The following is a 22,479-nucleotide window of genomic DNA, read 5'->3' as shown; positions in this document are numbered from 1 at the left end:
ACGATGATACCGTTTCATGTTGATTTCTGTAAAAGCTTGTTGTAGGTCTCTTATTTTTCTCTTATTTAGAGAATGGCTCATGTCTTTTGCCTCTTTTCCACATACCTTGGTGGCTGTATCTTCATTACCGGAATAAGAGGAATAAGATTCCTGTTGCAACAATAGAGCAATTCTCCCTCACCTTGTAAAGGATGAAAGATTTAGTTTGTCAGATCTTAATACTACTGGATTGGATATATATATATATATATATATATATATATATATATATATATATATATATATATATATACTGTAATATTCTTTGGAGGATTGTCATTACGCTAAATGACTGTTTATCCCTATCCCAGTTTTTCGTTATTCCCTTCATTTACTTTTTCTCAGTGATTCTTGTCTGGATGTGCTTATGTGATTTTTCGTATTCTATACGGGGACATTTTCCTCGGGTATGATTTGATTTTAATTTCTTCTATTTTATTATTTATAAAATTCTTCTAAGAAGATTATTTATAAAATTCTTCTAAGAAGTTTATTTAATTTTATCTTAAAGTTATGCTATACACAGCTGACATAACCGAGGTTTAAATACCACTGACAAACGATAACTTTAAAACAGGACGACAGAGCCTGTTACATAGGCAACTACTACATATTTATTTTTAATTTTTAAGCAATTATGTCGGGCGCAATATTTAAGGCCACGAAAAGAAGAGGAAGTGTTTACCTTACAATAGTCTACCTGGTTGAATAATAAACTTTAATGTATGTAATGTTTTACCAATATTTGACTAACTTCGAATAAGCAGAGCCCACAGAAACTTAAAAAATGGTAATTAGTAATATAAAAAAAATATGTTTAGAAATGAATTAATTATGGTTTTATATAACAATCCAATGATTAAAAGGCGACTGCCGGATAGCATACAAATTACTTGGAAAGTAGAAGTAGAACGGTAAAATTTTATTCGAATGACTTACAAATTACTTGAACATTAAAAATGAGTAAGATATACAGCATAACAAGTTTATTAAACTGCAATTAGCAATACTGAAGGCATGAACTTTGAGAGCTATTACTTTCCATAACGGCAAACCTTTAACTTCTACGCGGTCCCTTGCGGACGTTCTCCCATGCGGTATACTGCGGTACTGATATTCATGTGAAAGTGTCGGCAAAATGTTGGTACTATTTGAGACTTCGGCGGGATATGCCGTATTTAAGGTGAATATAAAGGGGCGTAACGGACACATATCAGTTATGCCGTATTAGAGTTTTTGAGTTTCGCTGCACTAAGTAGCGTCATGTGGCTTGCCAGTGCCACCTCATGTTTGGCTGCCTTTGATGGAGGCTAGACATGTAAATCGACAGCTATCTGTCCCGAGACTTCTATTACTATAAGCAAAATAGACTTTAAGCTCCTGAAGGATATGCTAATGGATCGCCTAGTCTTGCAGGATTAGCCATTATAATGAGTTTATGGTAGGATACTGGTCAAGGCTACTGTTATCGCTAGGGTAAACTTGACATTGGGATTCTGATAATGTTTCATTAGAAATTTGGTGAAATGGTCATTTTGCAGAACGACGCGACTGCCTATGAATGGAAGCTTGGCAAAGCCCATTGTCTCCGATGTTTAGTGTTACTTTGGTGGGGGGGGCAAAGCCCCCCTTGGCCAGATCAGGGGAAGGTGCCTTAAGTGAGGTTAGGAAGGTAAGGTCTGGTTAGGTCAGGACATGGCATTCTTGGAAAGTTTGGTTTGTTTTCGTCTGTGGAACCAGTCCTGTCGTTCTAAACTCACCCCGGCACCAAGCCCTGACAAACTAAAGCCCCCACTCACCTGTAACACTTAACATCAAGCACATGGACTAGCTAAGGCAACCCTTTTGTGGTAGGCCTAGTAGGTTCAGCTCCTTGAGTTTCGTCATACTAATTTATCGAAAAAAAGAATGTAACTGGTTACCGTATTCAAAATATTTTTTTTTAGCTTTCTTCAAGTATTTGGGGTTTGATTATGTAAGTGCTAGAACTGGGTCATATTGTATTTGGTTAGGACGGTAAGATGTGTTTGTGAGACAGTTTTTGATGACTCTAGAGCTGATGAATGTGTTTGATTACTTCAAGAAATGGCAGAATTTTACATGAAACACCTTTCATATACTGTTTCTGATCAATTAACAGCTTCCATTGTGTCAAATTCGTCACAAGTTGTAACGGTAAACAAACATTCATGTTAGGGGCTTCCACTTTGGAAGATGGAACGGAAAAGAACAGCTGCATCCGTATCAAGGCACTAGTATATGAATCATAGTTTTTATTCATTCATATTGTTTGGATTTAAAAAATCAGGTGCAGGGCATGACCTAGGTCAACTGGGCACATGACCTTAAGAATTATGGGAGAGCAGTACTGCCTTCATGTCAGCTGGGTATTTAGAAGAGTTAGATTTTGTGGAAAAAATAGTTGATTCCATTCTTCCCCCTGAAGGTGGCATGAGTTTCAGGGTGTCAGCATTGAAGAGCCTTTTCTTATTGTATGGATAGCCTCATTTGCCTTTGGTTGACTGTTACCACTACTCAGTTAACTACAGCACGTGTAAATGATGGTTTCATCAGTAAGGCAAGGTTATTTTTATGCTATACATATAACATTACAGGAGCGGTTACAGTTTCGTATGCTGTGGGTTTCGTCTGCCGATATCTGGCCGAGACCCACCACCAGGTGGCAGTGGGTACCGGCTAGAGAATCGGCGGACGGATACAAAAAGATGGCGATAACGGGACGAAACCCGACCTAACCGAACCTAGGGCGGCGTGCCCTTTACCTGGCCGAAAGCTTCGCCCCCTGGACCCCAGCGACCTAGGTCGCCACCAGAATTTCTCAGTGTACCGACCTAACCCAACATAGGACGCATATGCCCTTACCTGGCCGGGGGCTTCGACCCCAGAAGGGCCGTGAAAATAGTAAATATATAACTTTTAAACAGCACGCACTTATTCAAGTCGAATCGGCGACATTAGACCGCATTTTAGCGGGTGTTGAAAAGTGCTTTATTTAAGGGATATGCACGCGCAATTAATTCGAGGAAAGCTTTAAAGGGGCAAGGGACGACGCTGCTACACTAACACTTGCCACAAGTCCCGCTGAAATCGTTAAGTAGGCCACTTTTCATTAGGTAAACCAGCAATGAACGCTCTTCGTGACAAAAAAACGCCTAAATCCATAAGGGTCACTAGATTCTTAGCCCCAAATTTTGCACGTATGGTCGGATACGACACTGGAAGACACGAAGTAGCCATGTTAGCAACTCTTGAACCCGGGAGAGACTGAGGAAGGTCGCGGGGCATTTAGGTCGTTGGTCGCCAGCTGTTTGGGTGGAACTACTTACCTTAGCGGAGGGATCTCGGCACCGCAGAATGAGTTAATGGCCCAGCATACTAAAACTGTAATCTACCCACATTACAGTTGTGAAAATACATTAGGCTACAGTTAATGTACCACAGTTGTGAAAATACATTAGGCTACAGTTAATGTACCAAAAATTGCTGATAGATTACTTATTTCTAAAGTTAAATACATTTACCACAAAAATATTTAAAGAATTTTTTATTCAGTAATTTATAATGTACTGTACTGTACTTTAATTTTACTTTACAGCTTCTTGATGAACAGAAGCTCCAAAAGGTCGACAACCTTTTTGAAGACTTCGAAAGCTCAGAGAAAGCCAGCAAAGTGTAAGTATTATATTTTTTTCAGGTACTTTTTTCTTTTATGATAGTGGTACAGTATGGATGTATCATGATTGCTTTATATAACTTTATACTTCTGATGGTTACAAATGTTAGAGGAGGGAGTCATGGTATGAATTGTGAAACATTATGTAATTAGAAATATTTGAAGACAACTTTATGTATTTTAAGATATTACTTATTTCAGTTTTTGATGGCAGAAAATTACAGACAAGTCCTCATCATCTTCATTTGGGAATTTTAGAAATTGGAGTATCCAGTGTAATTTTAGACAAAACATTTTGTTACTACAGTATTTGTAATTTTTTTTTTTAGAATATTAACATTTTTACGCAAAAGTAGATATAGGTGTTAAGATTGTAAAAGACAAAAGGGAATGGGTAAAAAGTAATATACATCAGTCAATGAATTTGGTCATGGGATGTTTCAGAGCATGTAGAACTGTACCATATTTAATGGTTATTGCACTATATTCTGTAGATGGTATCTCCTAATGGTGTTTTCTGTGATGATTTTTCACCAGAGAAACTTTATATTTAAAAATTGCTGGGCTCCTTTTTCTTTAGTGACCATGCAGTTGTCTTTTTTATCATTTGATTTGGTACAGTAATTATTTTGTATGATGACAGTTGCAGTGTTTTTGTGTATTAAACATAGCCTAACTTCCAAAAGTGTACTGTACAACAGACATGGTATTGTACAAGTTTGTAACAGATTTTTTTCATTTTGTAGTAAGCCTTTTTTCAGTCAGTGAATTTGTTGATAAGTACATCAATTTTTCAACTATCAAGTACTATGTAGTTTTGTGTTGCCCCTATGCCCGAGATATGTATTTGCTTTTTTATATATACATCATAAGAAATGAACATTTAAGACAGGGGCTTTCAGCACCAAATTTTATAAAATACTGTGTATTGTACTAGAATTAATGTTGTAGGAAACGCTTCATAAGCATTTTGTTGTTTTATCGTTTACAGTGTGCAGCTGAAGAATTTTTTGAAATTTGCGGACTCTGCTGATGCATTGCAAGGCACTGTAACACTGAATGAAGGTAAATTATCCAAACCCCTGAAGAAGCTGCTGAAAAAAGTCTTTGCAGAGGAAGCTCATGAGAAGCTTGCTGTGTGGGATGCTAAACTTGGAAGTACCATCAGGGTGAGTTGTATTAGGTTTAAGTTTGCTGTAACCTTGATTAAGAAGATTGCATGGAAATTTTTTATTTGATTGTCCCATCAGTTTTAACTGTTTTATGATTGTTATTTTGTTTTTGTGCTTAATATCGTTATTTTATTTTTGTGGTGCTTTTTAACAATTAATTTGTAGACAATGGGTCAGAGTTCAATAACTAGAAATGTTTTGAAAACATGGGCTCAAAACAAAGCCAAGCTTTAGCATTAAAGCAGAATTCTGTTGAATATCATAAAATGTGACAGAAGAAAAAAAAAAGTACATGATTGATTATAAAGAGTTGACATATAAATCATTATTTACATGAACAGCTTTTTGAGTCACAAACATGAAATCAGTTTGCATAGTGCTTTAAAGGAGTATTACATCATATTTTAATAAAATACAGCAGTAAAGTAAAGCAGTTTAACCAGACCACACTGTCACATTTATCTACTAAATTGTGGGCAAACATTGTAGCAATACAGGTGACCAAAACAGACTGGATAAAAAATTATAGGCAGGAAACAGTGTGCCAAGCCTGAAGGAACATCATAGAAAATGTTTATTGTTGCCTACATTCTGCCCTGAAAGATAAAGTAAACTTTTTGCTTGTGGAGTTTGATATTGTGTGAATGGAAAGGAAAATATTGAGGACTGTAAATCTCTGTACTAAAACAAATACAGTATTAGTTCTTTGGTCACTGGCTTTTAAATCAGTGTTGAAAGATACCTTGTGGAAGATGGCCTAACAAGCTATCTTCTGACGTTGGTTTGAATCAGAATTACTTATATTATTAGAAAAACAAAACCTTAGGTTGAAAAAATAAAACCAAGACTTCTTTAAATCATCCAAAGACTGAAAATGGATAATAGAGACCAATTAAGAATGTGATGTATGAAGAGGTTAGGAGAGTCTTGGGGAAAATAAAAAAATGTAAAAGGTGTAGGCCATTAGGAATATTGAGGAATTTGCCAAAGCAGCAGGGTAACTGGTTGTTGATGACCTTGCCAAAACAAAAAATTTATAGAATTGGACCAGAAAAAGTGGTATTATAGTATAGTATTATGAATTGCAAAAGACAGAATAGTTTAGGGATAACTTAGTACCACACATTTATGACCATGGAAAGGGGAAACTTAATGTGAAACCATTCATGGGGATGAAAATAATAAAGTTAAGTTTTGGGATCATATTTTACCTAATGAAACAAAGCTTCATATTCCATTTAAGAAATAAGAATCATGCCAAACTCAGTTTGGTCAAATTGTTGAATCTGCTTTCTTGTTGTTATAGGATAAACTTGGGATCCAGTGTGTTAGCAATACTGCAGTGGGGGAGCTGATGCGATGTATCAAGTCACAGGTTGAAGGTCTTATTCCTGGTTTACAGGAAAAGGAATTGACTGCCATGTCTCTTGGTTTGGGTCACAAGTAAGTTTACATTTCACCTGAAATATAATTTATGTGATAATGCTTCAGTACGTGTAGTTAGCCTCAAATATTAAAATTGCTAATATACTGAGTACTGTACTTACAGCGATCTTGCTTTCCTTGTAGGATTACTGTATATAAAAAATTTACCTGTTATAAAGCTCTTTTAATTTTTTTCAGCTTGGCACGCTACAAATTGAAATTCTCCCCTGATAAGGTGGATACCATGATTGTGCAGGCCATTTCTCTGTTAGATGACATAGATAAGGAGTTGAATAATTATGTTATGAGGACACGTGAGTGGTATGGCTGGCACTTCCCAGAACTCGGCAAAATAATCACAGATAACACAGCTTACATTCGCACTATCATGGCAATGGGTGAGTGGAAAAGATTGCTGTAGGATCTGTGTTAATGTTTATTTACTTTATAGTAAATAAACTATACTATAAAGTAAATTTTGTTCATGAGACTTACCTGCCAGATATATATATAGCTGTATTCTCCGAAGGTCCGACAGAATTTCAAATTTCGCGGCACACGCAGTGGCCGGTCAGGTGGTTAGTACCCATTCCCGCCGCTGGGAGGCGGTATCAGGAACCATTCCCATTTTCTATTCAGATTTTCTCTGTCGCGGACTGTCAACACATGTTGTCAGTTCCTCCGCTTTGGATTTCGAAATTTGTTGTCACTTTGTATTTTGGTTGTTTTTGGTATTCGACTGGATCTGTGACTTGGCATATGCTCTTTGTGGACCGTTTTTGATTTTGCTTTTGACTTTTCTTATAATTAAGATGTCTTACCTCTAGCTATCGAGTCTGTAGCTTGGTGAATGTAAGGTGAGGCTATCAAGACTTTGATAGTTCCTCACTCTTTATGTATATATGTAAGGGTGTTCAATGCTCTATGATAATCGGTAATGAATGTGTGGGATTGTCTGAGGGTGAGTGGAAGAAATATGAAGCCTATATGCTTAAATTGGAGCGTGATAGGCTGAGGAAATCTTCCTCCTAGAGTGCATCCTTAGTTGGACAGTAACGGTTTTCTCCGACTAGTAACCCTGTAATAAATTTATTACTAACCCTGTAGTTTGTTGCTGCAGAAGGTAATTCCCTGGCTCTCGTGTGGAGTCAATGCGTGCTCTTGAAACTAAAGTGAATGCAATTCAAACGCATAGTGTTAGTGCTAGTGCCCTAGTGTTGTGGAGGGGGCGTCAGATCGCCCCTATAATGCCTCTAGGCCTGGACCTCTGTCGAACTCCCAGGACCAGGAGGGGGCATGTCGGCCCGATGAGGGTTACGGGGGCTTCCCACCGATCTGGCGTCCCTTCGCAGGTCCTGATGACGCCACCCAGGCTGCCAGGGATCGTGCTCAGGCACGCATCCTGAAGGATTGCTTCGCCCTCCGACACGTCCTCCCCGCCTCGGGGTTGGAGCTCTCGGTTGGACTCTCGCCCTCTTAAGAGAAGCTTAGAGGAGAGGACGCCACGCCTCTTCCTCTGAGACGTTTGTACTCTTCCCGAAAAGTTGCGTGGATATTCCTCTGCAGAAGAGAATAAAGTGTTTTTCGAATGATCACTCTACTCGACCCCCTGTCGCGCTAAGGCAAGGGCTAGAGCTTCTTCCCTGTGGAAGGAAGTATACGTCTCTCGCCCCCTTTCCTTCTCTCAGGTTCAGCCCTTCTCCCCGAGAGTGGCTTCTCCAACGCTGTAAGATTTTGTTGGGTTTGCAACAACAGCTGGATGCTCTCATGAACCTTTCAAGATTCGTATCTGCCTGTTAAGAGGTACAGACTTTCACCTTAGTCTCCCGCTCGGGAACGATACAGAGCATCTGTCGTCTAGAGAGAGTGTTTAGTGGCTTCCTATTCGTCTTCCCGAGTTGAGGTGTTGGCCTTTTCTCTTGTCTCGCGCCAGGAGCGCGTCTTGCTCTTTCGTGGCGCTTCACGCTCACGCGCTCCTCACCTTGAGCCGGGCGCTTTTCAGCCATGACGCTTCGCGCGCGCCACGCTGTGACTCTCTTCTAGTACTTGCCACGGAGCCTCTCGGCGTCACGCCATGACGCCCCTTTCGCGCGCCGTATAGCTTCAAGTCTTGTGTAGACACCGCTCCAGTTGTTCATCATGTCGCACAACTACCCGCTTCAACATCTGATGTCCTTCTTAATTTAGCCAGTACTTGCTTCGGCAGTACATATACTAATTGAACGATACAGAAAGATTAGCATGGCTCTTAGCGCCAAGGATGACACGCTAATCGTGAAGCGTTCCACATTTTTTATGTTTACTATACGTGCTCTAGTTGACGACTTCTTCGTTCGCGGTAGTTCCCGCCGTATCGGGCAATCGGAACTACTTTCACTTCTCACTCAAGACCCACCAGCTGCGGAAGAACATCCTCTTCGTCACAGCCTTTGTATGAAGAGAAACTTCTTTCGTCTTCTTCTTCCTCTGATTATCAGACTCTGGCTTTTTCTTAAGGATCTGTTTCCTGAGACTTTTCAACCGTCGGCTCCTCTCTCTCCACCTTCGCAGTTGTCTTTGTCTTAAGGGAGCGTTTGACGAAAAATCGGAAATAAAATTTTCTGGGATATTTTATATATGGCATCATACATATCCTGACTATCTTCTCAGAAAGTTTTATTTAAAAGTTCGCCACAGTTAGAAGTTATAAACAAAACAGTAACCTATCATAGTCAAATTACATTTTTCATATAATGTAATGATATTGTCAGTATATCGGTGGTAATTTCCTTTTAGCTATGAAATAATATCTAATGCGATCTATGGCAACCCTGTGGACATAGTACGCATCAGCGAAAGACAGGAATGCCGCAGGGCAGTCAGTGGCAGTCAGTCAGTAGCAGCTCAGAGCTTGACTAAGTAAAACGTCGCGCTGGCCAACCTCAGCCGTGTTTTGACACTCGCTTCATTTAGCGAAGTTATATTACTTTGCAGGTCTATTTTTTGGCTTTTCATTATGTCATAAAAACATCAAACTGTGTAACGGCAAGCAAATAAATACACAGAGAAGCAAAAAATATCGTTTTTCTCAAAACTAAAGTTATCGACATTCAAACTGCATCTCCTTCATAACGCTTGCACCGATCTCAGATACAAAAAGTAAACGAAAGCTAAATGTTTGCATAACAAAGGGGCTTCCATGGGAAGCAACACGAGACCCGCACCACGAGAGAGTTTTTTCCGAAGGAATGTCACTTCCAAGAGAGGTAGCAAGTGACTCCTTCATCTCCAGACTCCCTTTGCAACCAGGCTTCATTTTGCACAAGCCTGGAAAGAGTGAGGGCAGACGTTTGGTCCCTCCTACTGTTAGAGAGAGGTTACTTGATTCCTTCCTGTCTCCTCTTTGTTTTTGTTTCCCAACTGCCTTCCTGTCAAACAGAAATTGTTTGACCTGCTCGAACAGATGTTCGAGCGGAGAGCAGTGGAACAGATCTTGACCGGTGTTCCCGGGATTTTACTACAGATTGTTTCTAGTCCCAAAACTTTCAGTAGGCTGGAGACCCGTCTTGGGCGTCAACAGGTCGAACAACTTGGTCCGGAAGGAAAAGTTCAAGATGGAGACCTCGCAGCCAATACTAGGAGCCCTTCATCCCGGGATTGGATGGTATCTTTGGATCTCCAAGATACTTATCTTCACGCCCCAATTCATCCACGTTCGGTGAAGTATCTCAGGTTGTCTTGGGGACTAGACGCATGCCAGTTCAGGGCTCTCTGCTTTGGACTCTGCACAACGGCCATACCACGTTGAAAACACCGCTTCTCGTCCGATCAGCAAAGTTAAACAACGTTGGGTCTGGTCAGTACTTGGATGGTTGACCGCCTGGGAACACCAGATGCTGTTGGCGTCACATTTTGCTCGAGGGTGTTTACACGTCTCATGAAAAACGTTGCGATGCAGTTGCATCTGTCGCACGTCAGGATCTCACTCTACTTGGACGACTGGTTGATTCGGCGTCGTCGGCGAGTGGTATCTGGAGGACCTTCAGTTGACTCTGCAACTCGTGAAGTCCCTGGGACTTCTGGTCTGTGGAGAAGTCGCAGCTGATCCCCTCACTGTCCATTGTGTCTGGGAATTCAGATCTATTCAGCGGCTTTTATAGCGTCTCCGTCGCAAGAACGGCAACTTCTATGTACGAAAAAGTTTCGGCCTTCTTGGAAAAGGAAACATGCTAGGTGAAGGAAGGAATGAGTCTGCTGGGGACCATTTCCTCGCTGGAGAAGTTTGTTTTCTGGGGAGTCTGCATCTCAGGCTTCTTCAGTTCTTTTTGTTGGAGAACTGACAAAGCAAGGAAGACTTGAAAGAGGAATTGAGAATTCTTCCTTATATAAAGAGGATCTGTGGTGGTGGCTCGATCCAACGGAATTGCAGAAAGGATCTCCCTCAAGCTTCTGAACCCCAACCTAGTGTTGTTTTTCCGGACGTCGTCAACAGGTTGGGGCAACACTAGAGGGAGAGGAAGTGTTAGGAACCTGGAGAGAGAACAGGTGTCCTGGCACATCGACTTCAAAGATTTGGCGGCTATCTTTTAGCTCGCCAATTCTTGAAGGTCAAGTTTGCAATCGTGTAGTTCTAGCAAACTTCGGACAATACTACTTGTTCCTGTTCAGCCTTGCAAGAGAGATTATTCTTTGAGCCTATGCTCGCAACATTTCGATTCTCACAAGTTTTGTTGCAGGGGTCGAAAATGTTCGAGCAGACCTGCTCTGTTGGCGTGCCATCAACTCCTGCCGAAGGAATGGACCCTTCATCAGGAGGTTTGCCAAGATTTTTGAAATTTTGGGGTCGCCATCTTGTGGATATTTTCACGACCTCAAGAACAGCGAGGCTCCTCTATAAAGCTCATCTGTACTACCGACCCTGGGGCAGTTGCGATAGTTGCTCTTCCTGGGATTGGGCGGGAATAGATGTTTACGCCTTTTTCCCCGTTCTAAATTCTGGGAGAAGTCATACGCAAGTTCGCGGCCTCACAAGGGACGAGGATGACTCTCATCCCCACGTTTTGGCCTTGAACCACTGGTTCTCGGAGTTTCTCTTCTGGTTGGTAGACGTTCCGAGGACCCTTCCTATGAGAGCAGACCTGCTCATACAAACCCCACTTCACGAGATATCTTTGAATCTCCCGCTCTGAACCTGACTGCTTTCAGACTATCAAACTTGGTCAGAGCGAAGGGTTTTTCTGGCCAGGTGGCACGGGCCATCGCTAGAGCCAGAAGTTCTTCATCTAAAGGATATATCTAGCGAAGTGAGCAACCTTCAAAGGTTGGTGTAGAAAGAAGGGCTTTTCCTCTTCCTCTATCACTGTGAGCCAGGTTGCGGATTTTCTCCTTTACTTAAGAGAAAAACTCGATATAGCAGTTCCGACTATCAAGTGTTATCGGAGCATGCTTTCGATTGTATTCAGACACAGAGGATTAGCTTTGTCTGACAATAAGGACCTCCACGATCTTACGAGCTCTTTCAAGACGTCCAAGGTTCCTCAGCTGATTTCCCCTGCTTGGAACTTGGGCGTAATGCTCAAGTTTTTGATGTTTAGTCCTTTTGAGCCTCTCACTCTGCATCTCTTAAGGATGTTACTCAAACGGCATTCCTCGCGCGAAGAGAGTGAGAGAAGTTCGAGGCCATCATGTGGGCTTCAAGGAACACAATGCTGTCTATTCTTAAGCCCTAAGTTCTTGGCTAAGAATGATAGGTCTTCTAACCCTTGGCCTAGACACTTTGAAATTAAAGGTTTAGCAGACCTTATTGGACAGGAACCTGAGGGAGTTCTATGTCCAGTTAGAGCTCTCAAGTACTACCTTAAAAGAACACAGGACACTCGTGGTCCATTGGATGTTTTATGGTGTTCTGTGAGGCAACCAGTTAAACCTATGTCGAAGAATGCTGGCATTCTTCATTAGGGGACGCTATTAAGGACGCACACTCTAGTTGTGACTCCAACTTCAAGTTGTTGAGAGTTAACAGCTCACGAGGTGAGGGCAGTTGCTACCTCCATGGCGTTCAAGAAAAATATGGTACTCAGTGACATTTTTAGTGCCACATTTTGGCGAAGTCAATTGGTGTTTGCCTCACACTCTTGGCAAGATGTTTAGGTAGCATACGAAATTGCTTTTCGCTGGGACCATACATTGCTGCTTCAGCAACCTTGGGGACAGGGGTAACTCTGATCCTATCCCCTTTTTAATTGTGTTTTTGTGGTTGTTGGGTCACTACTGGAGGCAGTCTTCCCAATCCTTTGCAAACTAACGCTTTAGGTGTTGGTTAGGTGGTTAGTAATGCTCTTTTGTCCTCTTTGTATGGGCTATGATCTAGTCACATTGTGGTCACGCCCGTTGACAGATCATCTAGAAGTCGCCAGCTATATGGGTCACTACCTCGCTGGGGTCTCTAGTAAAAAGAAGCAGACTAGAGTGACAGTAACCACTCAGTCAGCTACGCTATCAGATAAGGAACCAAAATAATTTTACCAATAATTGGTTTTTTTCCCTAATTCTTGGCTGTCTCTACCCCCTCCAAAGGTGGTATTCAGCTATATATATATCTGGCAGGTAAGTCTCATGAACAAAATGATATTTTAATGATAAAATAAAGTTTGTTCATACTTACCTGGCAGATATATCTATTTATATTGCCCTCCCTCCTCCCCTCAGGAGACAGTGGCGTTAGAAAATCTGAATAGAAAATGGGAATGGTTCTGATACCGCCTCCCAGCGGGGGAATGGGTACTAACCACCTGACCGGCCACTGCGTGTGCCTTGAAATTTGAAATTCTGTCGGACCTTCGGAGAATACAGCTATATATATATCTGCCAGGTAAGTATGAACAAACTTTATTTTATCATTAAAATATCATGTTTATTTACTTTATAGTATAGTATTGGTTACGGGGCCCTAAAATCATACATTCAAATCCTGTATAGGTTTGATTGAAAATTTAATACTGGATTATTATTAAATTTTGAATACATTGCCAAAAGATGTTGTAGACTTGCAACTTTATTTATTTTGTTTAAATACTACTGTTGACCAGTTTCAAAATTTTGTAAAATTAATACTGTTTTCTGTACAAAGTGTAATTTAATAAGAAGTGTGTGTAAATTATAATAATTCCCATATCATCATTGTTTGAGGTGCAAGTTTGTTTATTTGTGGCTATTAGAGTATGTTTACTTTTGTAACAACATTCTTTGATAGTTTTGCCTATCCTTGATTATTATATATTTGTGATATATGTGCCAGTAGGCACAGTGTGAATTTCATTAGCCCTTCTTATTTGTGAGCTTTAGTGGCTTATTAATGTTAACTTAATAAACAAGTAAACAAATTTAATTATTCCCATGTACTGATTTATTAATGGTTAATATGCACAGGTTTGGAAACAAGTTCTTTTTCAGTTGAAAAATTGTAAGTATTATTAAAACCTCAGAAGCTTCAACTGCCTTCTGCTACCAAATGTTTTCTTAGAAAAATAAATAAATATTGACAAAAAATTTACTGCCATAAAAGCTAGTTTTTCAAGTTTCAACTTTTTTCTTGAAGGTACTCGAGAGAAGGCTGTAAATACAGACTTCAGTGAAATTTTACCTGAGGATGTCGAAGAGAAAGTGAAAGAGGCAGCAGAAATATCTATGGGGTCAGAAATTGCAGATGAAGATATTCTTAATATACATCATTTATGTGATCAGGTAAAGAATTTCTGTACTTTGGCTATGAAGCTTGCCATTGTAAAATATATTGTCTTTCATGCATCACTCACTTTTGTGAATAGTTCTTGAAGACTGCTTTTATGTTGTGTTCTGCGAAAGTCTCTGATTTTGCAACAGTTGTTTGTTTTACAGGTGTCTGCAGTTCTTGTAAGGACAAAGATTATTTGAAGGTTATTTTTTCTTTCACATTTTTTCCAGATCATAGAGCTAATGGATTATCGCGCACAGTTGAATGAGTATCTGACGAATCGTATGGCAGCTATTGCCCCTAACTTGACTATATTGGTTGGGGAGCTAATTGGAGCTCGTCTCATTGCTCACGCGGGTTCTTTAATCAACTTAGCAAAACATCCTGCGTCAACCATTCAGATCCTAGGTGCTGAGAAAGCTCTCTTCCGGGCATTGAAAACACGGCATGCCACTCCCAAATTTGGTATGCTGTACCATGCACAGCTAGTTTCACAGACCAGTGCCAAAAATAAGGTGTGTATTTGTACTGACAGATTTTTAATGAATTCTTTTGTATTGTGTTTTATGTAACAAAACCTTAATTCTAGTATGGGCACCACCCTCATATCTTCTTTTTCTCTCTCTCATATTGCATCCAGTTTACCGTTTGCTCTCATACCTAGTTTATAGGCCAGTCAGTAGATGGTAGGATAAGGTAAAAATAAGTGAAAGCTGGAATTAGTTCCTCTTCCTATAAGAAAGCTAGTTAACAGCATACTAATTTTGAACCCCTCTACCATCATGGATTTGGCCACTAGACAATTGATGGCCAAAGTGGGTTTGGTGAATATCTCACCTGTGACTTTGAGAGCAAAATGTGTCTATAGAAAGAAGAGGCAGTTTAAACTTCTCCAAAAAAACATTTTATACAGGATGAAGCATTTCACTGCTTTGGAGTTCTGTAATATCACATGGAAAATTGTATAGCATGTCATTGGGAATGGCCTATGTATCCACTTTTAAAGGCTATGCTAAAGTTACAAGATGAAAGAAAATTAATGGGAAAACCAAAAATGTTTTAACTGAACAGTAATGCTAGGCAAAAAAATAACTTCTATTACTGACCCATCACTTGTCAGTGCATGGAGTCTGTTATATGAGCTGCCTATCAAACTCATAACAAACTTCTGGTCTTGGCCCCAAAAAATAGTCATTTCTTTCAGTGACTATTTACTGGTAGGTCATCCCTGTGAGAGCTAAAATGTTCAGTTCATTGCTCGGTTAAAACTATTTTGTATGATTGTTATAGGAAGACAGTAAGATGTTTATCAGCTGTCCCTAATTTTTATTCCTTACTGGACCATTTTTCCTTCACTGTTGACTGGCCTATATCCAGTGATTACAGTCACTGTCTTTATCTGTCATGTATTGTGGTATGATTTATTGAATATGGTACAAAAACATCGCTCTTTTAATTGTATATGCATACTTTGAGGTGAATATTTATTTTCGAAGATCAGTGCAATTCAGAGGGTATGCTTGTGAACATGGAGAAAGATATGTCCATCTACTCTAACACCTTGCTGATTTAATTTTTATCTGTGGTTGATATTAGGTTTTTAATTTTGTACTTTGCAGCAATGACTTGTCCAATTTAAAGAAGGTAACCAGCTGTCTACCGTAATCAAATGTTTACCTTTTTCCCCCATTATGAAACCTTTTGATTGTTTCAGGGTAAAGTGTCTCGTATGTTGGCAGCCAAGGCTGCGTTAGCGTGTCGTTATGATGCCCTTGGTGAGGAAACAACAACAGACATGGGTATCAACAACAGGGCCAAACTAGCTTCCAGAGTGTCTCTGATAGAAACTGGATTTTCAGATAGAATTTCAGGAAAAGGAAAGACTATGGCAAGATTTGAGAGATATGAAGGACCCAGGTAAAATACTTGATGACACAGAATTTTAATGTAAATATGTTCAATTGAGAACTTGAATTTTTTTTTTAAAATGGATATTGAGCTCCTGTTATATTTGTTGTCAAAGGCGTCTTGATTTATACATTCAACAAAAGTATCAATAAATCTTTTTTCCTTTTTTACAGTGAAGTAAAGCAGTACTTTGCAGCTGCAGATAATACTTTGCCAAGCTCAACCAAACGTAAATTTGATGAATCATTTGAGGCACCAGCTGCGAAGAAAATCAAGATTGAAGATGATGGTAAGTGAATACATGCCTTCTGTTATTGCATTGGGTATTGTATGGGAAAAAATGTCTTGATAGTATAGGCAGCTGTTAGAAGAGCATAATTTTTATAGGAAAGAAACCTGTTATTAGAGGTTGGAAAATTTAAGTTACTACAGCACTATTACTTGACATTAATTCTATTTCACTTCAAATACGTAATTTTGATGAACAAAGAGTATTGAATAAAATAACTTATTCTTGAATATCTGATTTCTTGTATCTGTTTCATTTCTTCACTTCAATCTGCTGATGTAATTGAGAGGAAATACGTGGGAAAGAGGAAGCACCAGAATACTGTAGTAATATTTAAGAAGGATTTATATATGGAAATCATCACCATTTTCATAAATGTATTATTTATTGTTGTTACTACTTCCTTCAGACTCTGAGCTCTTGTTATCTTTAATATATTTCTCACTCTCACATTTCTGTATAAAGTGAATGAGCTACTTATTGTGTTATCATCTTTGTAGGCTGTGTGATCAATTACATAATGTAATTTCTTACAATATGTAATTTCATTGACTGTTATCCTGTGCACTGCTTCATCTCATAATGATACATTGTTTAACCATTGCTGATTTTGCTTAGCTCTAATTTTAATATTTTGTTTAAAAGCAAATCTTTTGATTGAACCCTATGATTGTCAGAGTGATTTGGTGGTATAGTTTAATTAGTGAATTACAGTAATCTCTTTTATGATAAAAAACAGCTATGGTTAACGTAAAAAAGTTGGTAACAAAAGGGAAATGACTGAAAAAATGTAAATCAAATAGGCATACTACAAATCTAATCCAAAACTAAACAGGGACGCAGTAATACAATTCTAAGCCAAAATAGGGGTAATTAAAGCTCACATAGAGTAAAAGGGTAATTGCCAAAAGACATAAGTAAAGAATATAATGAAAATAAAAATTTAAGAGGCGGGAATAGTTCCATTAGAAAAGCAACAGATACACTTTGACCTAGGATCAAGGTGGTGTTGACTTTTCTTGAAAGTAAACTGCTGTAGTCATTTGTGAATTGAAGTATGATTTTTTCCCAGTAGGGAGATATCGCTTACAGTGTGCTGTGCGAGGCACACTGTAGATTGTATTAAATGCTCTTTGCAGTGTTTTGTCATCTCCACTTCATTGCTTTCTTACTGGGCTGTTCAACTTTTAACTTTATCTTGCAGCCCAATTTCCTCCTCTCATTTAAGAACTCCTTAAATGTTCCCCTTAAAATTATGTAAAATTTATTATGAGGGGTGATTTCACAAGTTATTTTTTTAATGCAACTGGTAAATATCATATTGGGTAAAAACATTTTCTTTACAGCACTGCCATTGAGCAAATTGAAGTTTCCTTTAGCAGAAAGTAATGAGTTTTGATACTTGACAACCACTGAACATATAACAGTAACTTTAAGCTTTTTTCTTTTGAGTGGCGCAGTTTATGACATGGACTATGATTTTGTTTTCAGGTGAAGTTACTAAAGAAAAGAAGAAAAAGAAGAAGCATCTTGTACAAGAAGTAAAGACTGAAGCAGAGGAAGCTGTAGAAGTCAAAACTGAACCAGAAGTTCCAGAAATGGAAACCGAGGCACAGGGGCCATCTAGTGAAAAGAAGAAGAAGAAGAAAAAGAAGAAGGAGAAAGCTGAAGATGAATGATTATGACGTGTCATAAACTTTAGTGTTAGTTATATAGTGTAATTTCAGTTCACATGATATGAAAGAATTTAGATATACAGTAGTTTCATTTTAAAGACATTCAAATGAGAAACAAATTTGATATCGTAAGTCAGGTATGTAAATACTGTACATTTATGTCCACTTCATTCCTGGAATGTTGGCTTCTATCATTTTTATGGAATATTTAAATGTATTGAGTTTCTTATGCTATATATAGCATATTCATTTTTTGAAGCTAGAAAGTCTTTCATTCTTGGAAGTGTAATCCAGTTGGTTAGCTGTTGAGAAAAAAATTTATTTGATATTAGCTAAGTTTTAAATTTGGTTGGTAAGAAATGTGGGGTGCTTATCTTGAATCATAGAAAGATAACAGTATTTTTCAATTTCAGATACTGATTAGAAACCAAGTTTAGTTCAATATATTTTATGTCAAAAGAATTTTTTTGTATGTTTAAAGATTTTAAAAATTATATAAAACTACTCATTTTGTAGTTTGAAGTGCAAGTGTGGCTGCTGTCTTTTGTATTAATTGCATTTAATTGTTTGTTTGGATTTTTTATTAATTTCTTGTCACATTGTAGATTAAAACAAAGTTTTTAATATTTGTTTTCCTTTACCCTGGCATTCAAGTTGACCTTGTGACGGGACAAAGTCTAGGCTCTCAAAGTTACATTTTTTTTTAACACACTACGTAATAATAGAACTGTCAAGTGGCTCCTTGTTATGTTGCTTAGATCCTTAAGCTAGACTAGGTAAGGCTGTCTGAAATTAGATTTTGGCTCAAAATGGTGACTAAAAGCATCACACACACATGCTGTAAGTTTTTGTGTTGCAACTGTTTTTGAGTAGATGTATATTCCATTTTTGTTTGAATGCCAGTAGTTTTTAATTTTGTATGTGGTGATAACTAACTGAATATTCTGAATGTCACATGCTCAAAAATCGATTTTCCAATGTCCATGTTGTATCTTGCCCCTATTTATAATAATCCATTCTCCCATGCTAATCATGCTTTCAGTGGTACATTGCTGCTGGAGCCCTTTTCAATATTTCAGTGTCTTATTCTGTTTTAATTCTCACTTTTCATAAAAAGACAGTGAATCTTAATCAGTCCCACACGGGGGGTTAGTGGCATCAGTGCACCTCATGCTGTGCACTGCTGTAGGCATCACTTGAGGTATTTTGCAGTTTCCCTTCAGTCTTTAGCTGCAACCCTTTTTATTCCTTTACTCTACCTCCATTCAGATTCTCTTCCATCTTGTTGTCCACCCTCTCCTAGGAATTATTTCTTAGTGCAACTGTGAGGTTTTCCTCCTGTTACACCTTTCAAACCTCTCTACTCTCCTTTTAGCACTGAATGACCTCAGGTCCCAGTGCTTGGCCTATGGCATAAATTCTATATACCATTCCATTTCATTCCGATCTCGGTCAGTATGACCATGGACCTATATGGGTTTGTTCATAATTAGGCTACCTTATTCATTGAACCTTGTAACTTTTTCTGCATGTAATTTGGTGTATCATTTAAGAGACTTATAGTATTGTATTCTTATAATCATGTACACTTATCCAGTGTCAGGCCATCTGACTAAGCTTTCACAAGTCAGTCAGTAAGGCATGTATACTGTATTTAAGTACTTCTGCATGAAAACTACTTTTATTTGTCATTGTTCTTAGTTTCATTATATTTAATGTCCTCCTAGTGTCACCGCACTTTGAAATACATTGTAGGCATGACTTGATCTTTGCAGCGTCCCTTCAGCCCTGGGCTGCAACCCCTTTCATCCCTTTTACTGTACAGTACCTCTGTTTATATTCTCTTTCTTCCAACTTACTTTCCATCCTCTCCTAAAAATTGTTTCATAGTGCAACTGTGAGGTTTTCCTCTTGTTACACCTTGAAAAAGCTCTTTACTCTTAATTTCCCTTTCAGTGCTGATTGACCTTGCAGGTCCCAGTGCTTGGCCTTTGGCCTAAAATTATATTACATTACATTCACTATAAGATTCAGTCTGGCTTGAATTATTCATCAGTTCATACATGTTTTTCTCTGTCTTTACAATACTTCATTGTCACTGTTTAAACATCATGCTTTTACTCTTGCATTGTGTAAAGTTTTATCTTCATTTATACTGGTTTTGATCTTTTCCTGATTTTGAGTCTGATTTTTTCACATATTTCTGTATGTTCTTCATTTTGGTTATATCGTCAGTGTTATTTACAAGTAGGTAGAACTGTGTATCACTGTGAAAAGTTTGGTTTCATGCTTTTTCATAATACATAATTCTGTAGTTAGAAACTATTTACTAAATACAGTCAGTCCTAGATTTTTTTTTTTTAGGTACTCCTATTGACAAAGTTTTTGATGCAGGTTTATGATTGTTGATTTTTACTTTTAAAAGTTTTAGTAGTCGGGTAACTCTTGTGCCATTCTTGTATACCATCATAAGTGGATGCATGTTATAATTGTGTCTTAAGGTCATAATGTATCAAATGCTCTAATGAAGTTTTGCTGTATAAGTCTTAAACATTTGCAATCATTTGTTTTTCAGGTTATTGGGATTCAATGTTAGCTGTGAATTGAATCCTCAATAGGCAAAGGAGGCCTTGCGTCATCCTCCAGGGGAAACCCTTTACACCCTACTGCACAATATGATAGCTGCTTTTGCTACCTTTTTATGTTGAAGCAATGGTGCTATCTCGCAGCATTCACTACCCTTTACTCTGTTTGGATAACTTCTCCATAGTATTTTGTACATATAATATGGAGAAAGGATACTGGGTACTCTTTGCACTAGAGGTAGGTATGTACTATTTATATGCTGTGCTGTTATGTATTAAAAAAAAATAAAAACAGTGAAGATTAAAACAACACAGTTTCCAGAAAGTTTACCCTTGGAAAATCAAACATAATTGGTCAATGTTTACTAATGACACCAAGAACTGGAGATAAAGTATGTATAGACTTCCCAAAATCATTTAGATATTGATGAATATTCATCGTCAAGGCAGTTGAAGATGAAAAGTGCAACCTGAAAGAGCACCATGAGTAGGTTACCTAAATTAAGAAGCAAATCTCTACAGAGTAAACGTGCTGATATTTAAGCTTGTAGATCAGCTTCTCTTTCTTCCGTCTTACTCTCCACCCTCTCTTAACAATTGATTCATAGTGCAACTGCGGGGTTTTCCTCCTGTTACAGCTTTCAAACTTTTCACTGTCAATTTCCTTTTCAGCGCTGAGTGGCCTTAGTTGCCCCAGTGCTTAGCATGTGTGTGTAAAATCTATAAATAAATCAATCAATCAGCTCTGAATGACCTCATAGGCCCCAGCACTTGGCCTTTGGCCTAAATTTAATAGTCCAATTCCAATTTTTGCTCCTGGAAAACACTTCATTTAAATGAAGAAAAGGATAAAATCTTTTGGGGAAACATTCCAGGTATCACTTAATGGGATGGATTCAGACTGAACCACCTTCATATGAATGTTGGTCGAGGTCTCTGTCAGTGATCCTGAGTGAAAGGCAGTAGATGTAATTGGTCCAGAGGTAAGGATTTCTACTTGCATCAAAATAAAGATTTATTCTGCAGTTTGATTTTTGAGTACTCATGATTTTGTTTCATAACTTTTTGCTGAATTCTGGTACATCAGCCAGACAGAATCTAAGACTGGAGATTGATGGTAATCAGAACTGCAGAAACGGTATACAGTATAATGAAGGAAAAGGGAAATACGAGAGCGCTGTTATCCTGTTGGTTTCCATCCCTTGTCACGAGCCTTGGGAACAATTCAAGTCTGTGGTCTTAACTAGGGCAGCTTCAAACTTCTGAACGTTTCATAACAGCTCCCATAAAACGTGTAATATATAAGTACTTGCTGTTTAGAAGCAACTTTCATTAAGTTAATGCTCGTAGAGTTATCATGAACTAACATTAGTTATAAAAATGCAACCTCAAATTATTGATTCTGTGGTGAAATGGGAAACTATGTAAGTTGTTGGTAAGAGTAATATGAATACGAACCGTCTGGGTAGATTTAAAAAGAAACAGATTTCTGAATGCCCTTGAAAAGCGTAAATTCATCAAGCAAATCTCCCATACACAAACTAGTATTTATATGCCAAAAGTTTTGATGGCTTCGACGAAGATCTGATCTACAACGAAAAGATTTTGACGTATAAAGTTAGTTCACTAGAAAAAAATGAATAACTTATACTTCACCAACCAGCATTGACGGTAAACTACTAAATCAATTTACTATCAAATCAACATTGAATGATGACTGTGTCACATGAGAGGAAAAGAGCACTTGAATACAGTTTTATAGAGCATTTTGAACCCCTTTAGAAAACGAATATTTCAAGCAAATTCCAGTCTTAGACTGCTATTCATCTGATATTTCAAAATGCACTCTACAGTGACTCATAAGACGAAAAATGCTTCAGGGAGATGCAGAACGAAGCCATAATGGGAAATTTAAAAAATACATTGAAAACAAAGGCAGCGGTACGACCCACAAAAAAGGAAAAGAATCGGTAAGAAAAA

General features: G+C 38.3%; 1 protein-coding gene and 2 non-coding genes across 4 annotated transcripts; all 3 read left to right on the top strand.

The window, feature by feature from the left end:
• Positions 1-1,086: 1,086 nt before the first annotated feature.
• Positions 1,087-20,786, top strand: nop5 (nop5 ribonucleoprotein). 2 transcript variants are annotated; one of them, XM_067118108.1, is made up of 11 exons: positions 1,087-1,222; positions 3,656-3,732; positions 4,725-4,902; positions 6,212-6,348; positions 6,529-6,728; positions 13,907-14,052; positions 14,272-14,556; positions 15,756-15,958; positions 16,123-16,238; positions 17,730-17,941; positions 20,490-20,786. In XM_067118108.1, exons 1-10 carry the CDS (start codon positions 1,178-1,180, stop codon positions 17,915-17,917), a joined length of 1,575 nt encoding a protein of 524 aa, XP_066974209.1. In that variant the 5' UTR covers positions 1,087-1,177; the 3' UTR covers positions 17,918-17,941; positions 20,490-20,786. The 2 variants fall into 2 exon arrangements, with proteins under 2 accessions (XP_066974209.1, XP_066974203.1); XM_067118102.1 differs by lacking the exon at positions 20,490-20,786 and having other exon boundaries at positions 17,730-18,538.
• On the top strand, positions 8,521-8,624 carry LOC136850221 (U6 spliceosomal RNA). The gene has a single exon (XR_010856585.1). It is a non-coding gene; the product is annotated as a U6 spliceosomal RNA (small nuclear RNA).
• LOC136850236 (5S ribosomal RNA) lies at positions 10,096-10,214 on the top strand. The gene has a single exon (XR_010856589.1). It is a non-coding gene; the product is annotated as a 5S ribosomal RNA (ribosomal RNA).
• Positions 20,787-22,479: the final 1,693 nt, after the last annotated feature.

Source organism: Macrobrachium rosenbergii, chromosome 2 (genome assembly GCF_040412425.1).
Source record: "Macrobrachium rosenbergii isolate ZJJX-2024 chromosome 2, ASM4041242v1, whole genome shotgun sequence".
NCBI lineage: Eukaryota > Metazoa > Arthropoda > Malacostraca > Decapoda > Palaemonidae > Macrobrachium > Macrobrachium rosenbergii.
Note: the sequence above shows the minus strand (reverse complement) of the source record. Positions and strands in the feature narration are given on the sequence as shown.